Source organism: Hemitrygon akajei, chromosome 3 (genome assembly GCF_048418815.1).
Source record: "Hemitrygon akajei chromosome 3, sHemAka1.3, whole genome shotgun sequence".
Lineage (NCBI taxonomy): Eukaryota > Metazoa > Chordata > Chondrichthyes > Myliobatiformes > Dasyatidae > Hemitrygon > Hemitrygon akajei.
In genome coordinates, this window is record NC_133126.1 from 102,561,504 (window position 1) to 102,578,095 (window position 16,592).

Here is a 16,592-nt window from a genome sequence, read left to right on the forward strand (position 1 = left end):
AACTCTGCACTTTTACTTCAAGTGGTGCACCATGGCTCAGAAATATATTAACAGTCTAAATCCTGATATTGCCTACCCAATAGCACCTTCACCAGAAAGGCTGGAATGGTTCACAGGTGATACCTCACCTCCTCAAGGACAATTAGTAAACTGATGAACCACAGATCCTGAGAAATTATTAAAAGTTTCAGTGAACCAAATTTCAGCAAATCTAGCTATTATGGGTTGTCACCAGATAAACGAGGGTCTCGGATGATGGAAAAATATTGGTTCTTGAGAGCAAAAGTCCCCTCCAGCCTAGCCCTACACTTTGATGGACTCAATGGAAATGGGCAAAGAATACTTCAGCACCGCTCCTACATCAAGAACATTTACACATATTGTTCTTTTTACAACAGACGGGAAGCCCCTTGTCCCAACAGCTCACTCAATGTGTTCCAAGAGAAACAAATAATTTTGTTTAGCACACGCTTGGCCTGCTCTACCACAAATTAACCGACAGCTGGATACCAGATGGCCTACTGGCTCAGAGCAGCAACAGTAACAATTCTGGCATCCTCCATTACCTGCACAACACAAGAAGACAGAGCACACAGGTAAAACAAGCCATAGACTGATCCTGGCAAGTCCCGAGGGAGGGAAAAGAGAGCTGCTTTCCCATTGCTTATGTAAAATGCTCATGTAAAAGGTGAACAGAGGGATAAGCTAAGGTAGAAATCCCAAATCACCACCTGAGACTAAATTTCCTCTTTTCCTCAAAGAACAAATCTCTCCCAGAATTTTGTTCCCGTTTAATTGAAATATAGCTTTATAAAATTAACAAACAACAATATTATCTGATCTATTACCAGTTCCAATTAAAGAATGACTTCCATTTTTCAACACCTTCCTCCTCTTTTTAGGACATCATTGCTTTCAGTCAACTATCTGCAGTACTGCAGTGGATCCTGTTGTCAGTTTACTGAGTCTCACACAGTAGTAAAATGCAAGAGTGAAGTAATGAAAACAATGTCAGCGACTGTTTGCTTTGAAAAGTGTCATAGGATCTTTTAATTCTATTCAATAAAGCAGAAAAGCTCACAGTTCCAGGAACCCTTGTTTGCTCCTGACCTTTGTGGTAATTCCATTCTGCCCCATGACTATGTGGACTTCCAAGTGATGTGGTTTCCTCACATGGTCTGGTAGGTTAATTGATTGCTGCAAAGTGCCCTCAGTGTAGGGAAATCTCAAAAAAAATCAAAGGGAAGTTGATGGGCAGGTGAAAGCACAAACTGCAGCAGTATAGGGAAATGAAAGCTCTCAATTACTTTGCTGACAGCTAGCATGGACTCAGTGGGCTGAAGGGTCATCTTTTGTGTCAAAGAGAGTAACACCTTACCCAAAGCTAAACACTGACACTTACTCAAAACTGTTTTAGAGTGTCAATCTAGATTTACATTCATCTTTGCAGTGAGTCTCGACTTCCTCCTTAGTGAGAGAACATCATTCATACCTGTTATCAGGGATTCTAGATCCTCACCTCTTCATTAAAAATACATGACTTGCATCCATGATCTAAAGCATACAAAAATCACATTACCTCAAATATGTCTGTTCAGTTTAAAAAGATAACTGGCAGAGAACTATAATGTTGCTGCTCATCCAAAAACAGTCATACAAAAAGAGCTCCTTTTCCCCGATTGCCATGCTGACCTGGTGTCATTTTACCAGCATCTGACCTATAGCCCTTCAAGCTTTCCCTAATAGTGTGCATCTAATCCAATCTCGTGCTCTTCAAAAACTGCAACAAATGGCTAATGGCAAATTCCATAATCATCTACCTGGTAAGAAATGGTATCAGGATAGTAGTTATTCAGAACAAACTGCACATGAAAACATGAATAACACACACATATAGGAGTAGGCACTTGGCCTGCTTCCATCATTCAATATCGTAGTTACCTTTGCCTTCTCCCCACATGTCTTGACCTCCTCAGTATTAACTAAAATATTTCAGGTCCAAGAACAGATGTATAATAATGGACAACTGTCATAATTTATTTGTGCAGGTAACTATTAAATATGTATTTTTGGACAAATATGTACCTATAATCACTGTAATTGTAATAAGTTTTAAAATTTGTTCAGAATTCCTGGACACATTTTAAAAGCAACTTTGCTTTTCAACGCAGAATGACATTGAATTTGCTTTTCAATGTCAGAATCCCCACTCATCAAGTAAAGTTATCAGACCTGCTTATCTACTGAACTCATCCTACCAGGTGTTTAGATGAACTGCAGGATGCCATTCATTCATCATAACAAACTTCAGCCATTATTAGATCTTACCATATATCGAAATCACAGCCAGGATGAGCCAAGCAGTCCATTCTGGAAGATACTTGATGAAAACTAGGGCCATCAAAGCACTGATCATAATCAGGTAGGCCTGTTGCAATCGAAGTGGCCCCTTCCAGTGAATACATATCATTCCAACCACCCCAAAGTTCCAGATTATCATTGCTAATGTGAAGACATCCATAGCAACATTATACGTTTTGAAGACTTCCCTGTTAAAGAGAAATAACATGATTGTGGCTTACTGAATAAAACAGACTATTTCTCTGTACTGGATCAAAAAAGGCTGCAGAAGGTTGTAAACTCAGCCAGCTCTATCATGGGAACTAGCCTCCTCGACATCCAGGACATCTTCAAAAGGCAATAACTCAAAAAGGTGGCATTCATCATTAAGGACCCGCCATTATTCCGCTCGGCAATCAGATATTTGAATAGACAATGAATGTACACAGACTCACTATATTTTCCCACTCTCTTTTTGCACTACTTATTTAATTTGATATACATACACATACATGCACACACACACACACACACACACACAGAATCAGGTTTATTATCACCGGTATGTGTCATAAAATTTATTAACTTAGCAGCAATGGTTCAATGCTATACATAATCTAGAAGAAAAAAATAATAAAATAAATCAATTTCAGTATACATATATTGAATAAATTAAAAATCGTGCAAAAACATATATATATTTTTTTAAGTGAGGTAGTGTCCAAAGGTTCAATGTCCATTTAGGAATCGGATGGCAGAGGGGAAGAAGCTGTTCCCAAATCGTTGAGGGTGTGCCTTCAGGCTTCTGTACCTCCTACATTATGGTAGCAGTGAGAAAACGGCATGCCCCGGGTGCTGGAGGTCTTTAATAATGGATGCTGCTTTTCTGAGACACCACTCCTTGAAGATATCCTGGGTACTTTGTAGGCTAGTACCCAAGATGGAGCCAACTAAATTTACAACCCTCTGCAGCTTCTTTCGGTCTTGTGCAGTAGCCCCCCACCCCTCGCATATCAGATGGTAATGCAGGCTGTCAGAATGCTCTCCACAGTACATCTATAGAAGTTTTGAGTGTATTTGTTGATGTACCAAATCTTTTCAAACTCCTAATGAAGCATGGTCGCTGTCTTGCCTTCTTTATAACTACATCAATATGTTGGGATCAACATATTTAAACTGCTCACTCTCTCCACTTCTAATCCCTCAATGAGGATTAGTATGTGTTCCTTTGCCTTACCCTTCCTGAAGTCCACAATCAGCTCTTTCATCTTAGTGACATTGAATGCCAGGTTGTTGCTACGACACCACTCCACCAGTTCGCATATCTCGCTCCTGTATGCTCTCTCGTCACCATCTGAGATTCCACCAACAATGGTTGTATCATCAGCAAATTTATAGATGGTATTGAGCTATGCCTCGCCACAGACATGGGTATACAGAGGGTAGAGCAGTGGGCTAAGCACACATCTCTGAGGTGCACCAGTGTTGATCGTCAGTGAGGAGATGTTATCACCAACTCGCACAGATTGTGGTCTTCTGGTTAGGAAGTCAAGGATCCAATTGCAGACTGAGGTACAGAGGCCCAGGTTCTGTAATTTCTCAATCAGGATTGTGGGAACAATGGTATTAAATAGTGAGCTCTAGTTGATGAACAGCATCCTGACATAGGTGTTTGTGTTGTGTTGTCCAGATGGTCTAAAGCCGCATGAAGAGCCATTGAGATTGCATCTGTCATTGATCTATTGTGGTGATAGGCAAATTGCAATGGGTCTAGGTCTTTGCTGAGGCAGAAGTTCAGTCTAGTTAATGACCAACCTCTCAAAGCATTTCATCACTGTAGATATGAGTGCTACTGGGCAATAATCATTAAAGCAGTTCACATTATTCTTCTTAGGCACTAGTGTTACCAAACTGTAATGCTTTAGAAACAAACCAGCAGCAACAGAGTTCACACTGGAGACTGGTTTTGATGTTAAAACCACTATCTTTATTAGTAACTACTTATAATATTGTAACTTAAACAAGATAAACAAAAGTTAACAGTGTTATGTGTATAAATGTCTGTAAATATAACTCCCAAACTATTGAGCCTGGGGGAACAAGGCTTAGAATCTTGAGATGGTAAAGTAGGAAAGTTCAGTAATCCAAGGACTAAATGATGGGAGAGAGATATCTGTACTCCAAGGTAAATGTAGAGTGATGACAATTATGTTGAATTCCACAGGCAAACGAAAACTGTTGAAGATCTTGTCCATTGAATCGATCCAAAGTCCACTTAGATATATCACCAAAGTGACCTGTCACAGGAATGTCGTCTTCAAGTAATTATCACATACCATACCCAGGCAAGGGTTGATTTCAAGTGGTTCCACATGACATTCCTCAATCCACTCCTTTGGATATTATGAAGTGACAGACATACATTCTGGAGTAAACCTTGCCCTGGCAGTTCTTAAGTCCAAGTCAACCTTGGACTACGAGAGCAGCTGTGTTCTCTCTCTCTCTCTCTGTAAAAATCAGAAGTGAGCTGAGAAAGCCGGTGGCTGATGTCATTGTTAGTCCCGCCTCATTCAGGCACTCTCTTAAAGTGACAGTCCACAGCAAACAAAACCTATGGGTTTGTAACACTGGTATAATTGTTGCCCGTAGCACTGAGAGGTTGAAAATGTCCTTGAATACTCCCGCCAGTTGGTTGCCACAGGTTTTCAGAGCCTTACCAGGTACTCCATTGGGACCTTCTGCTTTGCGAGGGTTCACTCTCTTTAAAGACATCAGCCTTTGAGACAGAGATCACAGGGTCATCAGGTGCAGCAGGGAGCTTCACAGCTGTAGTTATAGTCTCCCTTTCAAAGCGGGCATAGAAGGCGTTGAGTTCATCTGGTAGTGAAGCATCGCTGCCATTCAGGCCCGCGGTGGAATTATCTTTGGCCCGCAAGATAATATCTAATTACTATTAAAGCTGGCCCCAGTCATCGAAGCGCCTATGGCGTATGGTATGGCTAATGCTGAGTTTATTCAGGTACCAGGTTTTCAGGGTTTTTAGTGTTTATTCGGCAGTCTTCTTCATAAGAAACGGAATTTGTAAAGTGAAACACTTTGTAGTTATAGCAGAGACTGAGACACATGAGAGCAGGCTGAAAAAACGGAGGCAACGAAAGCTGCGTTCGCACGCGTCTGACTGATCCGGCCCGCATGAAGCTGCATTTTGCTCAATCCGGCCCGTGACCTAAAATGAGTTTGACACCCCTGCTAGGGTTTCACTTTGTGGGAAGTAAATCCTGTGAACCCTGCCAGAGTTGTCGTACATCCAATATCGCCTCCAACCTTGTATATACATACACACATATATAAAAATTGTAACTGAAAGTTCTTTTAATTGTATTGCAATATACCTACTGCTGCCGCTAAGTTAACAAATTTCACGACATATGCCAGTAATGTTAAACCTGATTCTGATTGTGAGTTTTTTTAATATATTGCAACCATTGCCACCAGCTAAATGACAGATTGTTAAATAAAGCAAGTATAAAATAAAGCAAGTATAATTTTCAAAAAAGGTTAAACTTACCCTAAATAGATGTAGGAGAAAAAGAAAAGGAGCAAGAGTGACGAGATTATCAGCCATCCATGAATGACCTATTTAAAAAACCAAGATCATGAATAAGCTTTCAGTCAAGCACTTTTATTTTACAAAGGCACAAAGTCGTTAACATCCAGCTCAGGACAGGACTGGCACAGTGTTCGCCTTCACATACATACCTATTGCAGGTCATGAATCAACAGTGTCAAGGCTGTGGGTTCAAAAGACATGGGCGGTTAAAGTGGCAATGGGGGGGGAGGGGGGAGGATTGCTGTGTTGCCAAGGGGGCTGCCTTATGGGTCAGGCTTTAAAATTAGCAGCTCACCTGCCATGGCTGTTTGAAGAGTCAGCTAGATTTCAGGAATGACCTCAGCAGTTTTCACCCCCAAACATCACACGTTATCAATTTGTTTATGTAATGGCTACTGAGGGCACTTACTGAGTGCAGACCTGCTGCCATATATCTTGCATTGTAACAGCACTTCAAAAGTAACTCAATGGCTCTAAAGACCTTTGGCTAGAAACATAGAAACATAGAAAATAGGCGCAGGAGTGGTCCTTTGAGCCTGCACCGCCATTCAGTATGATCATGGCTGATCATCCAACTAAGAACCCTGTACCTGCTTTCTCTCCATACCCCCTGATCCCTTTAGCCACAAGGGCCGTATCTAACTTCCTCTTAAATATAGCCAATGAACTGGCCTCAACTGTTTCCTGTGGCAGAGAATTCCACAGATTCACCACTCTCTGTGTGAAGAAGTTTTTCCTTATCTTGGTCCTAAAAAGCTTCCCCTTTATCCTTAAACTGTGACCCCTCGTTCTGGACTTCCCCAACATCGGAAACAATCTTCCTGCATCTAGCCTGTCCAATCCCTTTAGAATTTTATACGTTTCAATAAGATCCCCCCTCAATCTTCTAAATTCCAGTGAGTATAAGCCTAGTCGATCCAGTCTTTCTTCATATGAAAGTCCTGCCATCCCAGGAATCAACCTGGTGAACCTTCTCTGTACTCCCTCTATGGCAAGAATGTCTTTCCTCAGATTAGGGGACCAAAACTGCACACAATATTCTAGGTGCGGTCTCACCAAGGCCTTGTACAACTGCAGTAGAACCTTCTTGAGAAAGGTCAGATGATAGAGAAGAGTAACTTATATGTTTTTTTTGCAGAAATACATGAGCAACAAAGTTGGTAGGCTTAAGCTCGTGTTTCTTGCAGTCTTTTCATGTTTATTTTTATGCTTTGTAAACTTTCTAATTACTGCAAAATTATTAATTATTGCTCCACCTCAAATGAGTCTTTCACCCTAGTTTGGGAACCACTGACATGGGAGCTATTCAGCACACTATACCTATGCTCTCTCTTTGACATTATACAATTAATTCCATTTCTCTTCCCTTCCCCCATCGTGCTGAGTTCTCCCTTTTATATATTGATCTGCCTCCATCAGCAGAATCCAGATCACATTACTCACACAGAAAAAACATTCCTTCCACTCTTTGCCACTCATCCAGGGATCGCCTTAAACTTGACTTCTCGAGTTATTGATTGCACTGTCACTGAATAAGTTCTCCATCTTTTGCTCTGTCTAAAAGCACCTGTCAAAATCTCCTCCACTTGTGTTGACGTAGGAGAACATTCCCTGCCTCTCCAAATGTTCCTCAACCCTAGAGATTTCTAACAAATTTTCTTTTTAAGACCTTTGCTTTTTCAAGGTATTCAAAATGCAACAAGTACTTCAGCTGACTACTTTAATTCTCTATGCACATTCTATATCACCATCTTGTCCCTGTATTTCATGATTAAGTGAAATATTTTTCAAAAGTAAAATTTTTGAGATCCAGTCACCATAGAACACTACAGCACAGTAGAACACTACAGCACAGTACAGGCCCCTCATCCCTCCACGTTGTACCGACCCATATAATCCTTAAAAAACAGTACTAAACCCACACTACCCCATAACCCTCCATTTCTCTTTCATCCATGTGCCTGTCCAAGAGGCTCTTAAATACCCCTAATGTTTTAGCAAGTCATTCCAGGCACTCACAACCCTCTGTGTAAAAAACGTACCCCTGATGTCTCCCCTAAACTTCCCTCCCTTAATTTTGTACATATGCCCTCTGGTGTTTGCTATTGGTGCCCTGGGAAACAGGTACTGACCATCCACCCCATCTATGCCGTTCTTTTAAATTGAAGCAGGAGGCGGAGAGGGAAGAGGTAAAAGAAGCTCGGACAAGAAGCTGTTTTTTTTTAACTGATTGGGGCAAAGAGGCTAGACTGCACAGGCGCGTGACGTAACGTGCCAAAGGTTTAAAAAGGAGAGGAAGCTTTCAACGGTCATTTAAATCGAAGCAAGAGGCGGAGAGGGAAAAGATGAAAGAAGCTTGGAGAAAAGCCGCTTTTTTTTTTAACTGATCCGGGCAAAGAGGCTAGACTGTGCAGGCACGTGAAAGTCGGCCTCTGAGATCAGTGGGGGAATTTAAAACGCTTTTTTAAATCAGCAGAGGCTGAGTACGAGCTTCACTCCAGGTGAGGTAAGGCCAGGTAAGCTCCTTTAATTAATCTAATTAGATTAGGAGTAGGTAATGGAGGCAGCAGTTAGAGCAGTTGTGTGCTCCGTTTGCAGTATTTGGGAAGTCAGGGCGAGCACAGCAGTCCCTGATGACTATAGCTGCAGAAGGTGCATCCAGCTGCAGCTCCTGACAAACCGTGTCAGGGAATTGGAGCTGGAGCTGGAGCAACTTCGGATCATTCGGGAGGCAGAAGCAGAAATAGACAGGAGTTTCAGGGAGATAGTTACCCCTAGGAGTCAGGAGACAGGTAGTTGGGTGACTATCAGGAGAGGGAAGGGGAATAGACAGAAAGAGCAGAGCACCCCTATGGCCGTTCCCATCAACAAAAAGTATACCGTTTTGGATACTGTTGGTGGGAACGACCTACCAGGGACAAGTTGCAGTGGTTGCGTCTCTGGCACCAAGACTGGGCCCTCAGCTCAGAAGGGAAGGAGGGAAAAGAGGAGAGCATTAGTGATAGGGGATTCGATAGTTAGGGGGACAGATAGGAGATTCTATGAAAGAGATCGAGAATCCCAGATGGACAGTTGCCTCCCTGGTGCCAGGGTCCGTGATATCTCAGATCGAATTCTCAGTATTCTCAAGAGGGAGGGTGAGCAGCCAGATGTCATGGTCCATGTAGGGACCAATGACGTAGGTAGGAAGAGTGAGGAGGTCATGAAAGGCGAGTTTAGGGAGCCAGGTGCCAAGTTAAATGACAGGACCTCCAGTATAGCAATCTCAGGATTGCTACCAGTGCCACGTGCAGGTGGGTTTAGAAATAGTAAGATAGTGCAGATCAACACATGGCTGAAGACATGGTGCAGGAGAGATTGCTTCAGATTTATAGATAATTGGGCAGTTTTCCAGGGAAGGTGGGACCTGCTCCGGCGGGACGGTTTACATCTGAACTGGAGGGACCCAAATATTCTTGCAGGTAGGTTTGCTGGAGAGGCTCCCGTGGATTTAAACTAGATATGAGGGGGGAGGGGAACTAGAGTGTAGGAACAGATGTATGGGAGAAGGAAGAAAAAGACAGTAAAGTTCTTTGTACTGTTAGAGATAAACAGAGAGGAAGAGGAAATTTCTTAAATGCATTTATTTTAATGCTAGGAGTATTGTAAGAAAGGTGGATGAGCTTAGAGCATGGATTGATACCTGGAAATATGATGTTGTAGCTATTAGTGAAATATGGTTGCTGGAGGGGTGTGATTGGCAACTAAATATTCCTGGATTTTGTTGCTTCAGGTGTGATAGAATCGGAGGGACAAGAGGGGGATGTGTTGCATTGCTTGTCAGAGAAAATATTACAGCGGAGCTCTGGCAGGATAGATTAGAGGGCTCATCTAGGGAGACTATTTGGGTGGAATTGAGAAATGGGAAAGGTGTAGTAACACTTATAGGGGTGTATTATAGACCACCTAATGGGGAGCGAGAATTGGAGGAGCAAATTTGCAAGGAGATAGCAGTTACTTGTAGTAAGCACAGGGTTGTGATTGTGGGAGATTTTAATTTTCCACACATAGACTGGGAAGCCCATACGGTAAAAGGAATGGATGGTTTGGAGTTTGTAAAATGTGTGCAGGATAGTTTTTTGCAGCAATACACAGAGGTACCAACTACAGAAGGGGCAGTGTTGGATCTTCTGTTAGGAAATGAGATAGGTCAGGTGACAGAGGTATGTGATGGGGAGCACTTCGGGTCCAGTGATCATAATGCCATTAGTTTCAATATAGTATGGAGAAGGATAGGACTGGACCCAGGGTTGAGATTTTTGATTGGAGAAAGGCTAACTTTGAAGAGATGCGAAAGGATTTAGAAGGAGTGGATTGGGACAATTTGCTTTATCAGAAGGATGTAATAGAGAAATGGAGGTCATTTAAAGGTGAAATTTTGAGGGTACAGACTCTATGTTCCTGTTAGGTTGAAAGGAAAGGTTAAAAGTTTGAGAGAGCCATGCTTTTCAAGGGATATTGGAAACTTGGTTAGGAAAAAGAGAGATATCTACAATAAATATAGGCAGCATGGAGTAGATAAGGTGCTCGAGGAATATAAAGAATGTAAGAAGAATCTAAAGAAAGAAATTAGAAAAGCTAAAAGAAGATACCAGGTTGCTTTGGCAAGTATGGTGAAAATAAATCCAAAGGGTTTCTACAGTTATATTAATAGCAAAAGCATAGTGAGGGATAAAATGGGTCCCTTAGAGAATCAGAGTGGACAGCTATGTGTGGAGCCAAAAGAGATGGGGGAGATTTTGAATAATTTCTTTTCTTTGGTATTCACTAAGGAGAAGGATACTGAATTGTGTAAGGTAAAGGAAACAAGTAGGGAAGTTATAGAAACTATGACGATTAAAGAGGAGGAAGTACTGGCGCTTTTAAGGAATATAAAAGTGGATAAATCTCCAGGTCCTGACAGGATATTCCCTAGGACCTTGAGGGAAGTTAGTATAGAAATAGCAGGGGCTCTGACAGAAATATTTCAAATGTCATTAGAAACGGGGATGGTGCCAGAGGATTGGCGTATTGCTAATGTGGTTCCATTGTTTAAAAAGGGTTCTAAGAGTAAACCTAGCAATTATAGGCCTGTCAGTTTGATGTCAGTAGTGGGTAAAGTAATGGAAAGTATTCTTAGAGATGGTATATATAATTATCTGGATAGACAGGGTCTGATTAGGAACAGTCAGCATGGATTTGTGCATGGAAGGTCACGTTTGACAAATCTTATTGAATTTTTTGAAGAGATTACGAGGAAAGTTGACGAGGGTAAAGCAGTGGATGTTGTCTATATGGACTTCAGTAAGGCCTTTGACAAGGTTCCGCACGGAAGGTTGGTTAGGAAGGTTCAATCGTTTGGTATTAATATTGAAGTAGTAAAATGGATTCAACAGTGGCTGGATGGGAGATGCCAGAGAGTAGTGGTGGATAACTGTTTGTCAGTTTGGAGGCTGGTGACTAGTGGTGTGCCTCAGGGATCTGTACTGGGTCCAATGTTGTTTGTCATATACATTAATGATCTGGATGATGGGGTGGTAAATTGTATTGGTAAGTATGCAGATGATACTAAGGTAGGTGGCGTTGTGGATAATGAAGTAGGTTTTCAAAGTTTGCAGAGACACTTAGGCCAGTTAGAAGAGTAGGCTGAAAAATGGCAGTTGGCGTTTAATGCTGGTAAGTGTGAGGTGCTACATTTTGGTAGGAATAATCCAAATAGGACATACATGGTAAATGGTAGGGCATTGAAGAATGCAGTAGAAGAGAGTGATCTAGGAATAATGGTGCATAGTTCCCTGAAGGTGGAATCTCATGTGGATAGGGTGGTGAAGAAAGCTTTTGGTATGCTGGCCTTTATAAATCAGAGCATTGAGTATAGGAGTTGGGATGTAATGTTAAAATTGTTCAAGGCATTGGTAAGGCCGAATTTGGAGTATTGTGTACAGTTCTGGTCACCGAATTATAGGAAAGATGTCAACAAAATAGAGAGAGTACAGAGAAGATTTACTAGAATGTTACCTGGGTTTTAGCACTAAGTTACAGGGAAAGGTTGAACAAGTTAGGTCTTTATTCTTTGGAGTGTAGAAGGTTGAGGGGGGACTTGATAGAGGTATTTAAAATTATGAGGGGGATAGATAGAATTGACATGGATAGGCTTTTTTTCCATTGAGAGTAGGGGAGATTCAAACAAGAGGTCTCACCAGAGATTTGTAGAGTTGCAACATGACCTCTCTACTCTTGAACTCAATCCCCGTTATTGAAGCCCAGCATCCCATAGGTCTTCTTAACTAACCTATCATTGAAAGATTATGCACATGATCTTACTTTCTGCAGCTCTTTAAATTGTTTCTATTGCTCTTCTTTTTCCTGAACATATCACTTCACACTTCCCTGTCATTGCCCTGAAATGTATTAACATGCTCACAGTTCACCTCATCTCCAGATCTTATAACATGTGCAAAACTTCAAATGACACCCAAGCTGGAACATAGTGGTCCTCATATTGACTCATAGCACATTAGTCCCTCACCTAATGTTGTATTCATGTTCCCACTGTACTATTAGTTCTTTGAGCATGCATTTCCTAAGAAACTGACTGAAGTTTTCAAATTTCGCCTAGACACCATCTGAACCATCCTCACTGGCTATTACATTCAAACAGATTGATTGCATGCAATTTGCTTCAAACAAGTCTGTGCTCCCTTTCATTTATCATCCTCTCTTGCTAGATTATGACCTCAGGTTTTCTCCATCACTGATTCTGGATGGACTGGCCAACATCAGTCAGTTTCGTCCTTCACACCTAATTTTAAACATGCTGTAGTAAGTACCATCCTCCAGAATCCCTGCAAAAACCACCTTCATTCCTCCAGTTGTCTCAGATCCATCCCATTTGTTGGAAGGAAGAACTGTCAACTCTTAACCAGTATTGTTACTTCCTCCTCCTCCTCAGTTAAATTAACAGTATACCCATTTTACAAGCATCTCAACTGTGCCCTCTGCCTTTTTAACAACTTTGGGAAGCCTTCCTTTTACACTCAAAGGAATGCTCTCCTCTGTTCAAGAGATACCCAAATGAAGGCCCTCTTATCATTCAATAATCTGCCATCTTTTTAACTTCTAAATGCCTCAGATAAAAACACATCTGAACACTATTTTTGATAATCATATGGCTTTCCATTGATTGAGGTCAACTGTGGATGCTGGGTCCTAGCTGTTGAAATCAACACATAAGCCAGGGCAATCTGATTTGAAGAGCAGGCTCCCCATCTCCATGTAGCTGATTAATCCAAAGGAAGAACAGAGACCAATACAGTTTGGTACCAGTGACATCTCAGGATTTGCCTGTCAGTGTTGAACTCAATGTAGGACTGCTTTAGGAATTTCAGCTCTGTATTTTTCCTCAGGGTTTACTCCCAAAGCCATCCCCATGTATGGGAATAGCCGCAAGGCAGCTGAGGTGTTAAATCAGTGTTTTCCTACCCCTAGATGAGCTACCAACTATGGCCGATGAGCACCATGTGTCCAAAGCAACTGGCTTTAAGATGTCAGTAACCCATCTTTGCCCCTTCTCCTGTCAGCAGAAGCAGTTCTGCCAGGCTTAGTAGTGAAGCCAAATGTGGAGGCCAGGAACAGGCTATCAGAGGTTATTTGAGATGCACGCCATTGGGAGCATTTAACATGTAGTGGGAGCTTATCCCCACTATCCTCACCCCAATGTCTCCTGGCTATGACAACCTTAAGGAACCTGTCAACAATATTATGATCACTGTACCCAAAAATGGCCCTCACTGAGGTTAAGCTTTTCCCAAAACCCTCAATTTGGCTCAGCTTCCATCTGCAATGACTGGAGCACACTATCCATAGAATGCATGTCAAGAACTGTTCCTTACCCCCATCTCCCACTGGCCTTCACACTTAACATACCAATATGGGGGTAATTGAAGATTTGCTCTTGCCTCACTCCACGCTCCCTCATCTCCCTTGTTATCACAACAGTAGTTCATGCATCTTTGAGATTTTTATCTACACATGATTTTGATCTTTGCCATTAATGAAGACATTATCATGCCACTATTCTTCCTTATTTATCAGGGAAATTCACCACTTTATACAAAAACATTTTTTTTAGCTATACATGGCTTAATACTGTCATTTGGCTCATCCTCTCACAGGAAAAAGGTTCATAAATACCTTTTAGCCAAGAGTATACAGTTTCCACCTGCCTTTTTGTTTAAGTTTGATGACTGTTACTGCTACTACGTCATCTATATGAGCCTAGAGTTCACCAGTCTCCACATTACCACAGAGCTTACAACCACCTGTGAATGCTTCCCATAAATATCAAATTTATAGTGCCGAATTGCTCTTTACTTTTTCAAATTCTCATGTAATATTTCTCATACTTTCATACAACAGATGATTTAACCCCACACCCATGTTGGGTCTCCTATTATATACAGTTTCTTTTTCCTCGCAACCTATTCTGTCTCACATTGCCAACAACTTTCCCATCACAATTTTCCTGCCATCCACCCACACGAGGGGAAATTTTATATATTTTGTTCCAATATTGAGGCGTATTGAGTCCATGCCAACTCTCAGGGCAATCTCATCAGTCCCATTTCCCAGTAATCCATTCTATCCCACACACCCATCATCTCCACCTGACTCCCCCTTGACCCAACTACACACAAGGCAAATTAATCCACCAACCTGCACACCTTGGAGATGTGGAAGAAAAATGAATCACCAAGTTACAGTCACAGGGAGAGCATGCAAACTCCACATGAGGTCAAGACTGAACACAAGGTGTTGGCACTATAAGGCACCAGCATACCCCCTTTCTCTTCATTTCACCCTGAAAGTCCACCCCCTTCCAAATTGGTTTCAACCTGCAGCACTAGTTCACCTTGTCCTGATGATATTGGCTCTATGTACTAGTCATCTTTCCCACAAACTATATTCATTCAAATGATTACTCCCATCAGAAAAAAAGGTTCTATAAATGTTTTTACAATAATTTCAATACGTCTTCTTTTGTCTCCAAAAAAACTAGAAACATAGGATAGATAAGAAGCTGACTCTGAGTGGACAAAATGGTACCTAAACCAGAAACAAAAGCTAGAACTGAGCAGAACATCAGTATAGCAAAGTACTGGCACAGAGGTGAATCAAAACCAGGTCTTGAGCTAGGGCAATTTGATTAACTATTTGGGACAGAAAAAATACATTTGCTAAATTTTCCTGTGCAGGGGCAGCAGATCCCGAGAAAATATTGAACACAGAAACAATGACATGGGTTTGGATAGGTTTTCCAACAGCAAGATGTCCAAAACTGCATTACAAGAGAACGCATCAGAAAATCTAACACAATAAAATAGCTATATCACACGTTAAAAAGGTAGGTTTTTTAAAACAGTGCTTAATGGAAGAAAGAAAAGAAAATGAAGCAAGGAACTCTACAGGTTAGTAAACAGGCCAGTTTTCAGGGATACATAAAAGGCCAGCAGAATAGTTGAAAGAACAGATTGGTGAGCACATGGTATCATTGAAGTGAACAAATTCAAGCCACTGATTAAGAACAGAGAAGATAACACATTGAACAGAGAAGATAACACAAGAGGAAGCTGGCCTTAGCAGCTTTAACACATTTTATGAAAATTAAATATGTGCAACAGCTGTAAACCAATGACATCACCCTCACCCTCAAGATTTAACCTAGTCTCCACCATCAACCAGAAAAATCTTTTGGAGATAACTCTTGAAGGAGTTCCCAAACTTTTTTTATGCCATGGACCCCTACCATTAACTAAGGGGTCCATGGGTCACAGCTTACGGAAGCAGCTTACAGTTTACACCCTTCATTCTCTTAGGAGGGAATAACAAAATATGTGCCTTACGAATCAAGAAAATTTGTAGCACATACGTACCTTGTAGCACCTGTATTTGTAGAGGAGTACAAGAATCAGTGTCATCACCACAATGACACTGATCATAATAAGAGTGTTCAAAATGGAATTTACAGCACGCTGTCCAATGTTATCTGTGTCTTCTGTAAAAGGTGTGTACAATCTGCAGACATAAAAAGCCCATAAGAGTCAGACCACTTCCACCTGGATGATTACTTCCTAAGTAAACTGGTGTTGAATCAGTTATCATTAACAAAAGTTTTTCAAAACTTTTAACAGGCTGTGCAACTGGTTAAATCCTCATAGTGCCAACACACCTATACCCTCCATTTTTAAATAATTTCTTGCAACACACACAAAATGCTGGTAGAACACAGCAGGCCAGGTAGCATCTATAGGAAGAAGTACAGTTGATGTTTCAAGCCGAGACCCTTCGTCTTTAAATAATTTCTTGTTTGTTTTAATTATAAGAAAATGCACTGATATCCTTAACCAACAATACTGATCATTTGCATTAGAAAAATAATTAGAAAGGAAATTGGAAAGGCCCATCCACACCCCAAGATACCCTTTTCACTCTCTCTGCATATGAGGATTTTCTCCTGCTGATCAATGCCAAGCTAAAGTCAAATGGATCCTATAAATCATCCAGGACCTCACTCTACTAACCATTCAGCACAGGCAAGTACATTGATAGAACAGGGTTAACAGAC

The 16,592-nt window shown here is 41.3% G+C and overlaps 1 protein-coding gene across 3 annotated transcripts in view; it reads right to left on the reverse strand.

Moving 5' to 3' along the window:
* psen1 (presenilin 1) overlaps window positions 1–16,592 on the reverse strand; it is a 133,057-nt gene that overhangs the window by 47,524 nt on the left and 68,941 nt on the right. For all 3 annotated transcript variants that reach the window (XM_073040522.1, XM_073040519.1, XM_073040520.1), the window contains 3 exons: window positions 15,901–16,042; window positions 5,909–5,976; window positions 2,329–2,549 (listed from right to left, as the gene is read on the reverse strand). In XM_073040522.1, coding sequence (XP_072896623.1) covers window positions 2,329–2,549; window positions 5,909–5,976; window positions 15,901–16,042 — 431 coding nt within the window. The remainder of the gene's footprint in view (window positions 1–2,328; window positions 2,550–5,908; window positions 5,977–15,900; window positions 16,043–16,592) is intronic.